General features: G+C 32.0%; 2 protein-coding genes and 2 long non-coding RNA genes across 4 annotated transcripts; 3 read left to right on the top strand and 1 right to left on the bottom strand.

Moving 5' to 3' along the window:
* Nucleotides 1-49: 49 nt before the first annotated feature.
* Nucleotides 50-2,975, bottom strand: LOC140675630 (V-type proton ATPase subunit F). Its single transcript, XM_072910219.1, has 5 exons — nt 2,794-2,975; nt 1,523-1,604; nt 715-797; nt 333-455; nt 50-208 (listed from the first exon to the last, which is right to left on the bottom strand). Exons 1-5 carry the CDS (start codon nt 2,845-2,847, stop codon nt 179-181), a joined length of 372 nt encoding a protein of 123 aa, XP_072766320.1. The 5' UTR covers nt 2,848-2,975; the 3' UTR covers nt 50-178.
* Nucleotides 2,976-4,361: 1,386 nt separating this feature from the next.
* Nucleotides 4,362-9,180, top strand: LOC140675642 (uncharacterized). The gene is made up of 2 exons (XM_072910239.1): nt 4,362-5,471; nt 8,664-9,180. Exon 1 carries the CDS (start codon nt 4,362-4,364, stop codon nt 4,914-4,916), a length of 555 nt encoding a protein of 184 aa, XP_072766340.1. The 3' UTR covers nt 4,917-5,471; nt 8,664-9,180.
* A 1,107-nt stretch (nt 9,181-10,287) lies between these two features.
* LOC140675637 (uncharacterized) lies at nt 10,288-11,875 on the top strand. Its single transcript, XR_012048420.1, has 4 exons — nt 10,288-10,651; nt 10,723-10,900; nt 10,988-11,127; nt 11,333-11,875. It is a non-coding gene; the product is annotated as an uncharacterized lncRNA (long non-coding RNA).
* A 221-nt stretch (nt 11,876-12,096) lies between these two features.
* LOC140675648 (uncharacterized) lies at nt 12,097-19,118 on the top strand. The gene is made up of 2 exons (XR_012048422.1): nt 12,097-18,590; nt 18,661-19,118. It is a non-coding gene; the product is annotated as an uncharacterized lncRNA (long non-coding RNA).
* The last annotated feature ends 34 nt before the right edge of the window (nt 19,119-19,152 follow it).

The raw sequence follows: 19,152 nt of genomic DNA, 5'->3' as shown, positions 1-19,152 counted from the left end.
TATATATATAACACATATATGTGTGTGTTACAGCAATTTTACATTATATTTATTGAATAACATAAAACTGAGATAGATACGTAAATGCAATAATCAATCAAATAATTCTATTTTACTGTACACATGTAACATATAATTTCAGTATATAATGCCATTTCAGTATATAATATCATTTATATTAATGAATGTCTTCTGGGTTGAACATTCCCTGTAAACAATAATTGCAATAAATAAGTTTCTTGTAGAATATAATGTCTAATTGTAAGTTACATTAAACAAAGGTTTACTATGTCTGTTAAATTTTTATTGAATGCATACGAAAAAAATCATACCTTAGCACGTCTTAAGATGGAATCTTTGCTGGCATCATATGGATGATCCTTACTCGGAATTTCTAGTACAGAGGGTATTGGTTGAGTGTGACTGTCAATTACATGACGAATCATTTCAGCTACCTAAAATTGAATATCGAGCATAAAATTAGTAATGCAATTAAGCATTAGTTGGATATTTGATTAAGCAATAAAATAAAAATTTGCTTCCATATAAAAATGTATTACAGTTTTAAATTAATTTTTTTAAAGAAATTTTACGAGAATTGGATATCAAATTTTACAAAGAAGTATTTATTGATTTAAATATTGACAGGTATCAATAAAATAAAAATTAGCAGAAAAAATATAAAAATAATTATTATGTCTTTTGACTACTTACATTCTGATTAATAAGAATGATATCGATATCATCACGCTTAATAAAGCGCTTGAACGTGTCCTCTATCTCACTTATCGCTGTGTCTACAAGAATCATTATTTAACATTAATTTATGCCCCATTGTAATCTTATAATTTACATTATAATATAAAAGATACTTTGCAAGAAGTAATTGTATATTTCTGAAAATTAATATAATTTTTTTTAATGAAACTATATTTGCATATGTATAGTTTAAATTATCAGTAATTAAAATAGAAAATGTAAGTAAATAACAAAATTTTACTTTAACACTATATTTTTTTTAAATATTTTTGTTTAAAATATATATATATAATATACATGTATATTTAATTATACAGTATCTGTCCATAAATATCTGAGCAAATATCTCTTAACTCATTCAAATTACAAGAAAGTTTAATAAGAGAAATACACTTTTTTACGTTTAACAAGCAGTTACACATTTTTTTTCTTTAAAACTATATGTTTTCTTTACATAAATTCCTCTCATTATTCTGTGCACAAAAGTTTTGAAACAGGATAATCAGAAAATTCAATTTCAGTTAAGAGTATATTTTATATGTTAATTAAGTATATTCCCAAGTAGAACAAAAAGTCATGATAATGTCAAAATATGTCAAATAATGTTAAAACGACGACAATATGATTACAAAAACTCACTTTTCAATCATTTTTTTGTCATTTTGACATATTTTAACGTATTATTGTGACAACTTTTTGTTCTATCTAGGTTTTATTAGTTTATGCATATAGAACACATGGAGATTTTTAATATTATACATACTTTTATCAACAACCATAAAATTAGGCTGGCGGTGTTTGTTAATTTCTCCAACTCCACCCAACAAAAAGCCCACACAAGTATCCTAAAATAATATTTATTAATTAAATTTATATACAAAAGCTATTATTGATTGATATTTTTGTAATAAAATATATATATATATATATATAAATATTAAAAACTTGAAAAATTAAATTGTATATCTACATTGTTATTGTGCAATACAAATTTGTATTGTTTTATGAGTGTTTGTAAAAAAACAAGTAGCACATTATAAAAAGTAAATTAAAAAGTATAAGTAATAATAAATATAACAATATAAATATATAAATATTAAAACACTTTGATAAATGTTAAATATTAAAAATATACATATTAAAGCTACAGTACAAAAATTATGCTACATATAATATAGCAATATTTACAAATATTAAAATTTTATATTTTATATTTGTATAAAGTTAAATATTAATAATCAAATGCAATAACATATTATAACATATATATTATAATAGAAAAACAAATAAAGAAAAATACAAGTTATAAGCAGATAAACTATAACTGATCTGATTTTTTTCAAATGGATCAGTTTCTATATCTCAAAACACATTTACATGTCAAAAAAAAACATTTACATGTCTAAAAAAATCAATAAAATAGAAATATATAACTGCATATTGATTCTTTATAAATTTAATTTATGTAATTAACACTTCAGAAGCAAACTACAATCAATTTTATCAATGATTATATATATATATATATATATATATATATATATATATATATTGTAATACCAGCATTTTGTTAATATTATTTTAATATGAATATAGAATTATAATTTTTCATTATTGAACATATAAAAAGAAAAATTAGATTAGAGAAAAGTGACAAATTATATTATTATTATTATTATTATTACAGTTACAAATTTTGTTATAGATAATGCTACTGTTTTAATTGCTATTTAAATCAATTGAAGTTTGATCAAAGTAGCTAAGTATCAAAGTACCTCAGTTAATATTTTATTAATTTAAAGATGATTCGTCAAAAGCAGCAGCAAAGTCATTTCAATATAAAAGTCAAATAAATTATAATATCAGGTCACATCTTTGAGATATTTTACAAAATATCTTATCTGTCATCACGAAATTGATCGATACATAAATGTGAATGCAAGTTTTTAAAAAAGAAGTTCTTAAAAAGAAAGATTCTTTTATTTCAACCATTATTATTATGAATCAAGTTAAATGAAAAAATTACACTCCTACCTCATCGCCAATCACTGCTAGAAGTTTTCCTTTCCCTGCAGAATGGAGTGCCATTATACTTTTTTAAAAGTAGATTAAATTTTAGAAATAGTTTTTAAGCGAAACAATTTTGTAGTCAATTGATGATCATATACAGAGAGTTCTGTCACACATCAGCTGATGAGCCACACCACAGATGATCACGTGTTATTCGAAGTTCCAAAACTCTATTCTAATGGTCTTTGCGTTCTAAAATGTATTCTTTAGAATGCAGTAGCATTTGATTAACCAATCAGAAATATCGACATAAAACATAGATTAGCAAAAGAAATAGACATAAGCCGGTATTCATAGTCCGATTTCATATTTAAGGTCGTTTTAAGATCTCATTCAATTAATAAAATGATGTTATGCGGCTACTTCATTGGTTGAACAGGATCTTAAGACGATCTTATATTTAAGCACAGTTTAACCAGTTACGACAGTAGACGAAAATCAGGGTCCTGAGTTGCAGTGCGCACGCGTGAAAAATCCAACTAACAATATAGCAGCGTTGTTGGTTCATGTCAGAGTGAATGGAGAACAGGTTAGGCCTATTCATATAAAATATAAATGAGCAGATATATTTGTGCAGTAACAAATTGTAAAAATGTTACGGGTATAAAAGGAATTAGTTTTTTTTGATTTCCGAAAGATCCTAAAAGGTAAAATTTTAATTTTAATTTATTGTTAATTTATTATTTTATTGTTATTTTATAATTTTATTATTTATTTTTAGTTTAAATTATTTTATTATTTTTTATTTTCATTATTTTTGTTTTTTTTAGTTTTCTGCTGAATGCAAAACATCAGGATATGAACATAATTATTTGTGCCTTAACACTTTGTAAGGCACCAAATGGCGACGTCATACGCGTCATATGACGTAAGCGGCGCGCGCAACTCAAACCAAGAGCGCATGCCTCGGTTTGAAATATACCGGGTAGTCTTTAAGAAGGGGAAAAAGCAAGGGTATAAAGAGAGAGGATCGATCGAGAGCGTCGACTCTCTTTCTAGAAGGGCGAAGATAAATAGTTTAGCCTTTTTAGAGTTTTTCGAGTTCAGTAGTTTCAATAAAGCTTTTTTTCTTTTATTTTATTTTAAATTCGAGTGCAATATTCTTCCATCATCCTAATTATTCGATTCGCGATCTATATTAATCCTGGCAGCGATATCTCAAGCAATAGCGAAGCGGTCTTTCAACTTCAGAAGTGGGATTAGATTCGTGTTCCTTGGGCGGCTCGTGACCTCTGTGATTATTTTGGTACGACTTTCAAATTCTGCCGCTATATCTGGAAAAATGGAAGAACATAGGGCACGTTTAGACATATTATCTTTGAGGGAGTTGAAGCAAGAAGCTCTTCGATTCCGAATAAATTTAGACCGAAGAGTTAGATGGGATCGAGAAAAATTACTCGACGTAATAATTTTGCATCTGGAACAACACGGTCCAGTGGCAGACTTACTGGACAGACTTGGTTCCGGAGCAGGACGACGTTGAGACGCAAGGATCGGTTTCAGCGGAAGACGACGAGGATCGTCCGGTGACCATGCTGAGGGTCCGACAAGCACTTACTTCGGTGACCGCTGACCTGAATCGGCATTATTTGGAGCTGCAGGAACAGCAGCAACAATTTCTGAGAAGGCAGCAGAAGGAGCTGTCCAGGCAACACCAGCAGTTCCTTCAGCAGAAGCAGGATCAATTCGCGCAGTTAATCCAGGTGCTGGGTGCGAGACGAAACGAAGTTCCGGTAGTCAGGGCGGAGGAGGTTCCCGTTCCAGCGGCAGGAAATGCTGGACAGACGACGGACCGAATAGAAGTAAATTCTTCCCCGACCGGATCTTCTCAAGGTCAATCCAGGCAGGATGGGCTTCTACCTGGAAATATGATTAACTGGCTATCGACTCAAATCCCGGAATTCGGAGGAACAGAGGACGAAAATATCGTTACCTGGATCAGAAGGGTAGAGAAGGTGTCGTTGATCCATGGGGCCACCGACAGGGTGACACTTCTGGCAGCTTCCAGTCGATTGGTGAAATCGGCTCGACGGTGGTACGAGGTTCAGACCGGAGCAGCAGTGGAGTCCTGGATAGGACTTCGCTAGGAGCTGACGAAAATGTTCGAGAGGAAGGTTCCCTTCTACAAGGCCATGCAGAAAGTTGAGGCCAGGAGGTGGATCCAAGGAAAAGAAACGTTCGACCAGTACGCCATAGAGAAAGTGGCGTTGATGCATCGCCTCGATTTATCGGCCAAGGACACCATTAATCTGGTGATCGGCGGGATCACTCAGAGCTCCTTGAAGGCGGTGGTGCTCTCCATAAAGACCGACACTCTAGAGGGGTTTCTGGAGTCCATGAGGTGAGTGACGGAAGGAGTCTCGGATACGGAGAAGAGGCGTCCCGGCGCAAATGGTGCGAGCGCGGGAATGGCGAAGGACACGTGCAGGAATTGCGGCAAAAAGGGGCACACGCACCAGGAATGCAGAGGAGAGACGTCCTGCTTCTATTGCAAGAAGAAAGGACATCGCCGGTACGACTGCCCCATCCTCAAGAAGAAAGGCTCGTCACAGAGGACATCTCCTTCGGCGGCATCCACGACGGCAGCAGCAAGCGTCTCCGTAGAGTCGTCGTCCTCGAGCGCAGTGGCGACCGTTAACGAGGTAGAATCTAGAATAGAAATTGCAAATCCGTTCGTCAAAATAGATAAGTTAGATGATAGAAAAGGCGAGTTAATTGCGTTGATTGATACAGGGAGCCCAGTTTCATTCATTAAATTTAGTGTGTAGAGAGTTCCTGAAGCTGTATAATTGTAAATTAGTACCGGCCGAAAGGAAGCTAAAAAATTTGAGTAATAATTCGCTAAATATTATAGGCATTGTATTAGTCGAAGTCGCGTTGAGTTGCGTGGAAAATTCGAAATTTTCCGTTAATTTGCATGTATTAAAAGAAAATAATTTTGAAAGTGACCTGATACTAGGTCGTGATTTTTTAAACAAAGAAAAGCTTACTTTAGTGTATAAACCGGCGGGTGAAGGTGAGAAGGTCAACTTGTTTACGTGTTTGACGTATTGTATAGAAGATAATCCAACAAACAACCTAGAACAGATAATAGAAACGGTTAAAATAGATTACAATAACAAGGTCGAAAAACAACTTAAAGATTTATTATTTGAGATAGAAAATATAAATATCTTACTAGTGGAAGATGACTATACGGTACAAGTTCACCTTCGAGACCCTTCCATATATCCGTATGCACCACTATGTTTTGCATACACCGAGCGCGTCGAGATCAGAAAAATCGTTGATGAATTATTACAGCAGGGAATAATTCAGCCAAGCATTTCTCCTTATTGCGCGAGGGTAGTCTATATAAAAAAGAAAAACGGTCAAATTAGGCTCTGTGTGGATTTGCGACCGTTAAACAGTAGAATTGACTAGCAAAAATATCCTTTCCCGTTAATTGAAGATTGTCTATTGCAATTAGGTAATAAAAAAGTATTTACGTTACTCGATTTAAAAGATAGTTTCCATCAAATCAAAGTACATAGTGATTCAACTAAATATTTTTCATTTGCGACGCCCGATGGGCAGTATGAGTATAAATACTTACCCTTTGGCTATTCGGAAGCACCAGCCGAATTTCAAAAAAGACTGAAGCAAATTCTCAACCCGTTAATTCGGCAGGATAAAATAGTGGTTTATATGGATGATGTTTTAATCCCAACGGAAACGGTCGAGCAAAATTTTGAAGTCTTGAGAGAAGTGCTCTCTATTCTGAAACAATACAAATTCAAATTAAATTACCACAAATGTCAATTCTTGAGAAATACAGTAGAATTTTTAGGATATACGATTTCTGAAAACGGGATAACATTAAGTCAAAGACACACAGAGGCGATCAAAAATTTTATTCAACCGAGAAACGTACTAGAAATTCAACGATTTTTAAGATTGACGAATTACTTTAGAAAATTTATCAAGGATTACGCGCTGAAAGCCAGACCGTTGCTGAATTTATTAAAGAAGACAGTGGAAATCCGATTTGATAAAAATTGTTTAGAAGCGTTTAAATTATTGAAGAAAGAACTTACCACTGCGCCAGTGCTTAAATTATATAATCCTGCGGCGGAAACGGAACTGCATACCGATGCGTGTAGTCTAAGCCTCGGAGCGATACTGTTGCAAAAGCAAAAAGACAATAAGTGGGCTCCAGTGACGTACTTTAATCAAGTCACAAATGAGGCTGAAACAAAATATCACTCGTTTGAGTTAGAAATGTTAGCAATTGTAAGAGCGATAGAGCGTTTCCACTTATATTTATATGGAATACAATTCAAAGTTGTCACGGATTGTAATGCATTAGTACATACTGTAAATCGTGCGAACTTAAACTCGAGAATAGCGAGGTGGACACTCACCCTGCAGAATTATAATTTTAGTATTGCGCACCGAGCAGGGAAACAGATGTGCCAAGTAGATGCACTGAGTCGAAGCGTGGCGTTCGTAAATGCTCTCCCGTTAGAAAGAGAGCTCGAATTCAGACAGTTAGCGGACCCCAGAATACTGGAAATAAGTAAAGAATTAGAGTTTGCGGACAGCGATAAATTTCAACTAATAGAAGGTTTAGTCTATAAGAAAATTGACGGTGATGTAAAATTTGTTGTACCTGATTCAATGGTTGTAACTTTACTGCGTGCGCACCACGATGAAATGGCCCATTGCGGGGTAGGAAAAACTCTGAAAGGAATAAGTCAGAATTATTGGTTTCCACATATGAGAAGGAGAATTTATGAATATACCGAAAATTGTTTTACTTGCCTAATGTCAAATAGTTCACCGAATCAGTTAGAAAGCGAAACACATTTGTATCCGTTGCCGAAAACACCTTTAGAAATTATGCACATCGACCATTTCGGACCGCTTCAAGAATCTGAGGACAAATATAAACATATATTAATAATTGTAGACGCATATACTCGGTTTACGTGGTTATTTCTGACGAAGTCGACGGGATCGAAAGAGGTGATAGAACATTTAAAATCATTAATTAATACCTTTGGAAAACTCTTAAATATATTGTCCGATAAGGGAACAGCTTTCACTTCCAAAGAGTTTGAAGAATTCATTAACCGTAATGGAATTCACTATAGATAAGTGGCAGTCGCGGCACCTTGGGCTAATGGTATCGCGGAAAGGGCCAATAGATTCCTAAAAAGTTCGTTAATTAAGGCAATAGATTCTCCTTCAGAATGGAAAGAATATTTAGGACAATTACAGTACATAATTAATAATACACACCATTCAGCGATAAATTGTACACCGTCAAAATTGCTGTTAGGATATGAGCAGCGAGCTCATACAGATTCTTTATTTGCGAGGTTCACACAATCCTTGACCAATGTGGACAAAATTCTAAAAAAGGAAAGAAAAACGAATAAAGACTCAGCGGAGTGTGCGATCAATTTATTGCGTAATTATAATAAGCAATATAAAGACAAGCATAGTAAAAGTCCGACGAAATATAAAGAAGGAGATTACGTATTAATAAGGAATAGAATAATTAAACCAGGCGTCAATACGAAATTGAAACCAAATTATAAAGGGCCTTACCTAATAGCTAAAAGCCTAGGAAACCGATACGTTGGCCGTGATATACCGGGTCATAATCAGGGCGCGAAACCAATGAACACGTTATTGTCGTCCGATAAAATCAAGTATTGGATAAAGCTTTTAAATTAGATATAAAATAGTCATAAGTTTAAGTGTAAATTAGCATGTAAGATTGTAAAAATTAGTAGAATAAGCATGATAGATAAGAATGCGCAATAACCTCATGTACCTGTTTACAGCAATCACCATCGATACAGCGAGAAACCGGTAAATTGACCACACGACGCGCCATTTAAAAATTCCGCACAAACTTCGGGACGAAGTTATAGGCCAGGAGGGCCGAGATGTAAGGCACCAAATGGCGACGTCATACGCGTCATATGACGTAGAACGGCGCGCGCAACTCAAACCAAGAGCGCATGCCTTGGTTTGAAATATACCGGGTAGTCTTTAAGAAGAGGAAAAAGCAAGGATATAGAGAGGATCGATCGAGAGCGTCGACTCTCTTTCGAGAAGGGCGAAGATAGATAGTTTAGCCTGAGAGTTTTTCCGAGTTCAGTAGTTTCAATAAAGCTTTTTTTCTTTTATTTTATTTTAAATTCGAGTGCAATATTTTTCCATCATCCTAATTATTCGATTCGCGATCTATATTAATTCTGGCAGCGATATCTCGAGCAATAGCGGAGCGGTTTTTCAACTTCAACTATTTGTAACTTTTTTGATAAATTAAAAAATAAAAAAAGAATTTAGAAATTATTTATACTTTTTTATTTATGTGTATTTTTATTCATACTTTTAAGAACAAAATAAATTATTTTATAATTATATATTCCTTTATAAAATGTATATATAAATCTTATTCATTTGCATTATCCTCTACGTATATAAAATAAATATAATTTACTTTTTAGTATGTTTTTTTTTTATTATCTTACTTATTATATATTTTATATGTAAGAAAGTATTTATAAATAAATCTTCAAAATATTATTTTTTTAAATTTTTAGTATGTTTTAAATAAAAATATTTTTTAAATAAATAGTTTTTAAATAAAAATATTTTACTTTTAATTTTACATTTAAATTTGGCGTATTTTCCAACCAAGAATATGGCGATGGGTCATGTGATTCATAAACCACAACATCAAAAGTGTCGACGCTACTGTCCAAAGAGTAAAAAGAAACAGGAAGGAGCATATGGCTCGAGCTAAACGGACGGAAATGCCTATATATACCAGTATAAAAGTGGACACTCAAAATGGCTGCTTATGGGCGCCAAAATTGAATGGCTTTTCGGAGATGCTGGAAGAACAAAGTTTTAAATATAAATATGGAATATACTTAATATTTTTAATAAAATCAACTCAATAAAATCAAATTGAAATATATAATTTTAATATGCAACAAATAAAATAATATATATTAATAATATTGAAATTTTAACACATTGTTTACTGTCCTTTAAATAGTATATCTAAATAGTATATCTAAATAAAACATTAAATTCTTGTTATTATATTGATAACAATTATTAACCGATGAAATGTTATCTCATAATTTTGCGCTGTTGTTGTTATGCCACAGGTCTGACAATGCACCATAATTTTATTTCACTATTTTTTTTTAGAATTACAGTCGGATCTCTTATCCTACAACCTTCTTATGCTACGAAACCTCTTATCCTACAAAAAATCCTCTCATGCTACGACCGCGAAAGGGGAATTATACCCCCACTCTCAAATTTTTATCGTAAGATCAGAGGTTTAAAGTTAAGTCTACATTGGTCGTATCGTAGCGTCGCAAGCATTGTAAAGCGTCGTGCGATTTGTCGTAACTGGTAGTTGCAGGCTGTCGTAGAAATCCAAACTTTTACGATCTTGCGGCACTACGACTGTGCGTTCATTGGCTACATCCTCTTTTTATAAATATGGGCTGATTATTTGACCGGTGACCGGAATTATGCTGGTGCATGTGTGTAAGCTCGTGATAGTAAATTTTTCGTAACGTGACTGTTTGAAAAAAAAAATAAATATGGAAGAATTAGAACAAGACCAAGAATTAAATAAAGTGAGAGATGTTAGCGATGTTAGTTATGACAATATAGAATTAATCGAAATGATAAAACTTTACTGGTTTGTGAAATAATGGTTTAAAAATATATTCTAAAGTTGAAGATAAGAATTTAACTTGGGTTTTAATAGGAAAAAACTTAACCATTCCTTTGTCAGGTAAGTTATTTAAGCGTAAATTTTTGTTTCAAAATTATTGAGGTTAATGATCTAATCATTGTCATTTCTAGGACCTGAAGTGTAGAAAAAATTTGCCAACTGGTGATCCACATTTGGTCGTCTACATAAAAAAGTTTTAAAAAGTCAGCCCAAATCAGGATCTTCTGGCGATGAATGTATATATGTGCTTACTTGGCCGTTATACAACAAATTATTATTTCTAAAAGATGTAATCAAGCTCGTAAGCTTGTAAGATTTTTCTTGAAAGTAAATTTTAATGTATGAAAATGATTTGATTATGCACATGATTGTCTCTTTGTTTTTCATTTTTTGTAGAACAAAATCTAATTTTATGAAGTTATCATCAAGTACACAATTGGATAAATCATCTGCTAATATAAATAAATCAACATTAGCTGATGATTCCTCTTCTGAATCTGTTATTTTTGATCATTCATTCCATGATTCTCAGATAGGTAAGTGTTTCTTATTAATATATTATACAATATATGTGTTAGAATATGAATTTTTCAGCAAACAATACAGGCGATGCACTTATTTTATCTTTTGTTCACTAGAGTTTGAAATAGAATGACGTATTTATTGTCTGTATTGGTTGCAGGAAAATCAACAGATTTAAATCAATAAAAATTTATTTATATATATCTGTTTATTTCGTAGATATATCAGATGCAGGTTTTCTAATGTCTACAGTTACAAAATCAGAAGAATTACTTCCAAAAAAAAAATAAAAATTCAAACTCCTCCTTCTGATCATTTTTTTAAAAAGAAGAAAATAAAGAATGATGAAGATATGAATGTGCTCAAAGATATGGCTGATACCATACGAACTATGACCGCAACATTGACTAGCACTTCTGCTAGCACCAGTCCAAAACTACGCATGAATCAAGAATCTCACAGTGGACCAGCAGAAATGTTGAACCCAGAAATCGAAGGATTTCTTCAAATTTTAAAAGGTTCTCTAGGAAGAACACCTTCTATTTCTCGATTAACATGTTTGATTGAACTACTTCCTATCTTGAAAAAATATGAAGAAGTTTAGAAAGTGATAAATAATATATTATTAATTGTTAAACTAACGTTCAAATGTTTAATTAATGTTGTCTTACCAGTATTTATTTTCTTATTATAAATAATAATATATTTAATTATGTTTGAAATTTAGATGCATTTTATGTTTGGTTGTAAATTTTCAGAAGACTGATTAATTTTGTTTAAAATATTTCAATTAAAATATAATTAAAATATAAATTTAAGTATTAAAATTAAAAAAAGCACCTTTTTTTAAAAATTTAACATATTTTTAAAAATTTAACATATTTTTATTAAAATTTCAAGTTTTTTTTATTTTAATGTTTAAACTATATTTTAGTTAAATATATTTAAGTTAAGATGTTTAATAGTGTTCACTTTCAGTTAAAATGTAATGTACTTTTAATATTTAATAATTGTATTTTAGTTTTAAAACATATATATATGTATATACATATGTATATACATATATATGTGTATATATGTATATACATATATATATATATATACATATATATATATATATATACATATATATATATATATATATATATATATATATATATATACACATATATACAGGGTGTCCCGAAAATACCGGTAAATATTTTAATGGTAGGTTCTTTAGAACATTTTAAGACGAAAAATTTAATACAAAAATGTCGAGGCTACAATAGTTTTCAAACTGGAAGCAATTATATTTCACAAATGATAGGGCTGAGATTTCGCGCTTTCAGGTAAATACGGTAAAATAACAAGTGATAACATAATATTCATAATATCGAAAAGAGCGCTATTTATAGCATTTATATCCTTTACATACTTTTATCACTTGTTATTTTGCCGCACCTGAGAGCGCGAAATTTCAGTCTTATCATTCGTGAAATATAATTGCTTCCAGTTTGAAAACTATTGTAGCCTCGACATTTTTGTATTAAACTTTTCGTCTTAAAATGTTCTAAAGAACCTGCCATTAAAATATTTACCGGCATTTTCGGGACACCCCGTATATGTATAAGATTACTTCCAGAGTATCATTGTTCCCATAACTTTTTTATATGGATGAGCGAAAATTAACATTACTATTCTGTTGTGGCAACCTTAATTTTTTTCCGTGCATGAATAATTTATTGACAGTTACAAAAACAAGTTCGTATTAGTAATCGTATATTAACTTTATCATTCTTACCTATAACTTTAGATTTCAATATCTTTGAAATAAAGCATTTACAGAGATATCACTAAAAAAATTTTTTTTCTTGTTTTAAAGTCCTAAATTCATATTTTAAATTAGGATATTTAACCCTGAAACATCTTGTAAATATAACAATATTAGGTGTTATACATATAACTGTACTAATATAATCTTTTTAAGCATTGTTTATTATCCGGCAGAATAATTCTGCTTAATTAAGTACATTAGCATCGTTTTCGATTGTCACGGCGAAGCAATGGGCGAGAGTCAACGCTACGTTATTACGCCACAAAATTGTCCTTTTTTTGTATTCCTTTATTAAATTTATAAAACTCAACAACTCACTGACAAATAAACAAATAAACAAATAATGAACAAGTTTTACAAGTGAGTAATCGCGAGAGTGCAGCGTGTCGGAAGCGATGATGTTAGTGATGCGTGAAACAGCGGTTGATCGCAAAGCGATGCGTTTGACACGGCGATAGTGCGCGTACTTTGAACAAATCAGCGATGTTGCAAGAGATGAGGGAAAAGCGGTTTAGCAAAAAGCTCTCGAATTTTTAGTCAGCGCCGCTTTATAGATTTGACACTTGGTGTGCTGGCCAATTATTTTAAAAGTATCGAGACAATGCCAGAGTGTTGGTTTTTATTGGCTGCCGAAGGGTTGTGACGCGTGCTATACGAATTTGCCCTGCGCGAGAGCCGACTCGGCGTTTGCCAGTAGCTGTTCCCGATTATGTTACGAAGTCGCGCATGCTTGATGAAAATTGAAGCGGTTACGTACCGGCTGTAATTGTTTATGTTTGCGGAGATTGCTAGAGTGTCATTGGCTCCAGAAAAAAGTTGTTTGTTTCTTTGATTTTGAAACTTGTTTGTGCGACTTGTTTGACTTTTATGATCGAGAACTTTCTTGCTGGCTTGAAGGACACTCTAGCAATTAAAAATCATATAACGACAAATTTAATTTGAAGGAAATGGAATTTTGCGAAATAGCATACAATTTGTCGTGCAAGTTTTCGTATTTCCAACAAGCATATTTCATCACATATATTGCACAAGAAAATATTAAAAAATCAATGTTTGATATAAATTAACAAAACTCTTAAATAAATTTTTTTTACTAATATCAATTAATATAATTAAATGCAATTTCATGTAACAATAATTGTTGAAGAGCATCGTAGTTACATTATGATGATCATAATGCCTATATATTTTTTTGGAACATTGATTAATAAGTCAATTGACGCGGTCCCGTGTTTAGAAGTTAGTTAGATATTGCGATGGATTCTTTGAGAAAGTTCAGTTCAACTTAGCAGTTGCTATGCAACATAATAATATTAAGAATATCAAATTGTTAAGCTTCAATGCGTTTATATTGTTTTACGTTTCTTTTTTTAATACTGAGGAAGGCTGCGTACAGCCGAAACGTTTATATTTAGTTTGTTCAAATTAAATGCAAAAGAATAATAAATATTGTTAAATAACACCCCTTCATATTTGCTCGTTAGTTGGCCTAACCATTGTTTTGTTTTTGTTAAAATTTGATTGCGAGCGTTATCAAAAATATTTTTAATTTAATTATACGCAGGCCTCATAATGCGTTACACTTTGAGTAATATGGCGAAGTTTAAAACCCAACGGTTTAATTTTAATTATATACGACATTATATTTCGGCATGGGATTGGTCAATTGCTTAAAACTTCAGATAGACACAAATTAGGGTTAGAGCAATAGAGAAGCTAATGTTTTTGAAGACGTGTAGAGGTCATAATGTCTTTCCTTCACACTTGTTGGACTTTTGTAGGATCAAATTTAACTTACACCACTATAAATCCTTTAAAAAAATTAATAGATTAATATATAAGTTTAAAAGGCAGGCGTTAAACATAAAAATTTTTAATTTAAACAGGGAAATCGAAGCACACAATAGGAAGATTAATAAGTTGACAAAAACGCTATCTTGGTCCCTGCCGGGTTACATATGGAATGAGATCTATCATTTTCACATAGACTCGATCAAAAAATATGTTGACAGATCACGTACAGCTCATAGAAATAAGTTGCATTGGTTAATTAGGAAAAAATCATCTATTGATATAGAAAAAATAAAGCCGATAAATTATTGTGTAGCTATAGACAACAAGGAAATGTGTATAAAAATTCGTTCACAAAATCAATTAACTATTAGTAATAGATCAACGTTAGGTATTCATATTGAGGCAAAAAACTTTTCCAAGAACACAAAACATCCGTTAGAGTACACTAATAAAAAATGGTTCATAAATTTGTCGAATGTAGAAATTCCTCCAACGGTCTCCAACCTCTTACAAATGGGCAATAATTTTTGCCTTCCAAATATAAATAAAAAATTAGCTATTCACGAATCGATTAAAGACATAGAAAGTGGAGGCAAAAGAAACAACATTTTGAATTTCTTAACAATTCGCAATGCGACCACTGTCCAGTTCGGTAAATATTTACAAAAAAATCGAAATAATGAATCATTAGAACGAAAATTGATCCAGATGTACAAAGTAACAAAACAATTTTGTCGTGATAATCCTAACATTATTTTTACGCGGGCGGACAAAGGTAACGCTACAGTTGCATTAGACGTTTCAGATTACATCAAAAAAGTAGAGAACGTACTAGATGACAAAAATAGCCATATGATGATAAAAAACAACCCTTGCGCAAAAATAGAGAGAGGATTGAATAACTTGTTAAAAAAATGGTTAAAAAAAGATTTAATTTCAAAAAAAGAATACTATAGGTTGCATTCTAGTGATTCTTTATTCCCTAAAGCTTATGGTCTACCCAAAATACATAAAGAGAATATTCCGTTCAGGATCATAGTCTCATCGGTCAACACCGCTTTGCATTCTTTAGCCACATTCATACACAAAATATTACTTAATAGTTTACCGTTGCCCAATAGCATGTAAATAATAGTTTCGATTTATACAGTGAAATCTTGGGCAAGATTCTGGATAGGAAGACATTATGATATCTTTGGATGTAGTTTCATTATTCACCAATGCACCGTTGAATCTGGCGATAGACAGTATCAATAGGAGATGGGATCACATAGGAGCAAACACAACGTTGCCGCAGGTTGAATTTATATGCGCGGTTGAATTCACCCAGATAGCCAAGCGTGATTGATCATTAAAAACAAACTAATGCAATGCATGAGTTATTATATGTTTGTTGTACGTTTGCTGACATCGAATTAAAACGCGCTACTGAATTAAGCAACATGAGAGCATATTACAAACAATTAATTTACGAAATTTTTAAAGCAAACGATCTGAGATACTGAAACGTTATATTGTCAGCAATATGGTAACATCTGATAATTTGCCATTTCGTCTACAGCTGACTACAGCATTATAATAGCAACAATACATGTATAATATTCCCAGACAACATGCATGTCTTAAAGATGTATTAAAAACGTTTTTTTTATGACGCCTTTAAGACTTGACCAAAAGACGTCTTTCTGACGTCTTAAAGACATTGTAATTTAAGACATCATTTTTAAGATGTCTTAAAGATGTCTAAAAAACATTTAATTTAAGACACCATCTGAAAGATGTCTGTAATACATCTGAAAGATTGTTATAATATATTTTTTTGCTTTATTGAAAAGACAACTTACTAAAAAAGATATCTTTTCATCATCTTTTTATAGTTGTTTTTCCGACAAAGCAAAAAGATGACTAAAAGATGTCTTTTCGGACAAAAAAAAGTTCATTTTTTTACCGCTATGCAGCGCTGCATGAGGTATCTATCTCGTATTTAAAATTGAGTTACCAAAAGTATATAAAAGCACGACTAATAAGATTATTGTAATAACCATTTCGATCAATTTCATTTCGGATAGTTTCTATCCAAATAAATAAAATTGTAACATTTCGGGTAGATTGTCCGAATAAGTAGATTATTTGCCTTAAAGACGTCATAAATACGTCTTTCTGATAATCTTTTAAGATGTCTTAGCAATTTTAGAATGTCTTTTAGACGTCTTTAAGACGACATAATGTTGTCTGGGTAGAAACAAAAAGTTAAAATTTCTTATCTTTGAATGATTAATAAGAATTTTTAACTTTTTTGTTTCTGTCTTACTAAAACAAAAAATACATGATTGATCCCATGAAAAATTATCACAGCAATTGATGTTACCATATTGCTATCAGCTTGCTGTTCTGAGAATTAGAAATCACGTGAGCTCAACCCGACAAGCATAATGCTGTCGCACCTTGTCCCTAGTTTTTCAAAATTAGTTACTGCAACGGTTATCAGCAACATGGTTGCAAAATTGGAACATTTGGCTATCTGGGCATTTTAACGTCAACCTACTTTACATTTAACAATAAAATATATAAACAAACGTATGGTTGCCCTATGGGATCGCCTTTGTCGCCTGTGATAGCGGACATAGTCATGCAAGATCTAGAAACAATGGTGCTTGATTCCATAAATTTGCATGCTTCGCTATATTACAGATACGTAGATGACATTGTAATGGCGGTGCCATCAAGTATGGTACCCACGATTCTCGCGGCGTTTAATGATTACCATGAACAATTAAAATTTACTGTAGAATATGAGGAAAACCGTTGCATAAATTTCTTAGACTTAACGATCATGATAAGACATTATCTATGCTAATTGGTTCTACAAGAAAACGTTCTCAGGCAGAGTTCTGTCGTTTTTTTCGTGCCATCCATATTGCCACAAAATCGGTATTGTTTACAATTTGCTTGATAGAGCGTTAAGATTATCACATTCGCAATTCCACAAAAAGAACATTGAACTTATAATCAATATTTTATTGGACAACGGTTATCCTCTAAATTGGATATTTAGATTGATAAACAGAAGAATAGAGAAGCTTGTTTCCAGCAAATCTAACACAAAAAAACGAATAGATTTAACACAATTCTCCGATCGTGATAATAATAGGAAACTAATAGGGACTTTTGTTTCACTGTATGTCAACAACATGTCTGATAAGATAGCTTCTACAATTAAAAAATCGGATTTAATGATAGGATATCGTTGTTTGAATAAATTGGACAGAATCATCAGAGCACAGAAGGATAAAAAACCATTTATGATTAATTCCAGCGTTGTTTATAAGATAAACTGTAATGACTGTGATGCGACATACGTGGGACAGACGAAAAGACAAATAGGAACAAGATTGAAAGAGCATATGAACAATATAAAACAAAATTCTGAAAAACACTCGGTAATTTCGGAACACGTTAAAAAAGAGAAACATACAATAGATTGAGAGGAGGTTAAAATTCTTGACGTTGAAAGGAACTATCACAAAAGATTGATTTCAGAAATGCTACATATTAAAGAACAAAAAAATGGATTGAATTTAAATAAGGACACGGAATTGTTGAGTGATGCTTATTTTGATATTTTACGCGAATTGATAAACAGATAAATTATGGTAATCTTATTTACATGACAACACACATAGATGTTTACGAAGCTTGTCGGATACATACGAAAATTTGCTCTCTCATTTTTGTATATAACATAACATGTTTTTGAAAATACAATAATAGTTCCTGTTGAGTTACTATTGGAAACAGACTACCGCTCTAGTTAGTTGCGAATTTCATATCAATCATGTGACAGTTGGTACAATGTTAAATAATAAGGTAATGTGAATGTGCATTGATAGTTGCCGATATAACGATGTTTTAGTGAAAACCTAATATTTGTTGACAGAACACACTATCTCAATGCACAAATTTGACTGGAAAAGTATGGAATCGAGTACTCGGATTGCAGGTCGGTGGTCGAAAATTCTCGCCTTCAACCGTTGAATTGATTAATCGGTCACCGTGCAATTTCAAGTAACAATAATTGTTGAAGAGCATCGCAGTTACATTATGATGATCATAATGCCTATATATTTTTTTGGAACATTGATTAATAGTCAATTGACGCGGTCCCGTGTTTAGAAGTTAGTTAGATATTGCGATGGATCCTTTGAGAAAGTTCAGTTCAACTTAGCGGTTGCTATGCAACATAATATTAAGAATATCAAATTGTTAAGCTTCAATGCGTTTATATTGTTTTATGTTTCTTTTTTTAATACTGAGGAAGGCTGCGTACAGCCGAAACGTTTATATTTAGTTTATTCAGATTAAATGCAAAAGAATAATAAATATTGTTAAATAACACCCCTTCATATTTGCTCGTTAATTGGCCTAACCA

The sequence above is a fragment of the Anoplolepis gracilipes genome, unplaced genomic scaffold (assembly GCF_047496725.1).
Source record: "Anoplolepis gracilipes unplaced genomic scaffold, ASM4749672v1 Contig20, whole genome shotgun sequence".
NCBI lineage: Eukaryota > Metazoa > Arthropoda > Insecta > Hymenoptera > Formicidae > Anoplolepis > Anoplolepis gracilipes.
The sequence above is the reverse complement of the archived record's forward strand: the minus strand, read 5'-3'. Positions and strand labels throughout refer to the sequence as shown.

Excerpts from the sequence above, each read along its gene's own strand:
- LOC140675630 (XM_072910219.1), bottom strand. The coding sequence starts at position 2,847 with ATGGCACTCCATTCTGCAGGGAAAGGAAAACTTCTAGCAGTGATTGGC. Across the intron at positions 1,605-2,793 it reads TAGCAGTGATTGGCGATGAG|GATACTTGTGTGGGCTTTTT; the intron begins GTAGGAGTGTAA and ends ATATTATTTTAG. Across the intron at positions 798-1,522 it reads TTTTATGGTTGTTGATAAAA|ACACAGCGATAAGTGAGATA; the intron begins GTATGTATAATA and ends TGATTCTTGTAG.
- LOC140675642 (XM_072910239.1), top strand. The coding sequence starts at position 4,362 with ATGCTGAGGGTCCGACAAGCACTTACTTCGGTGACCGCTGACCTGAAT.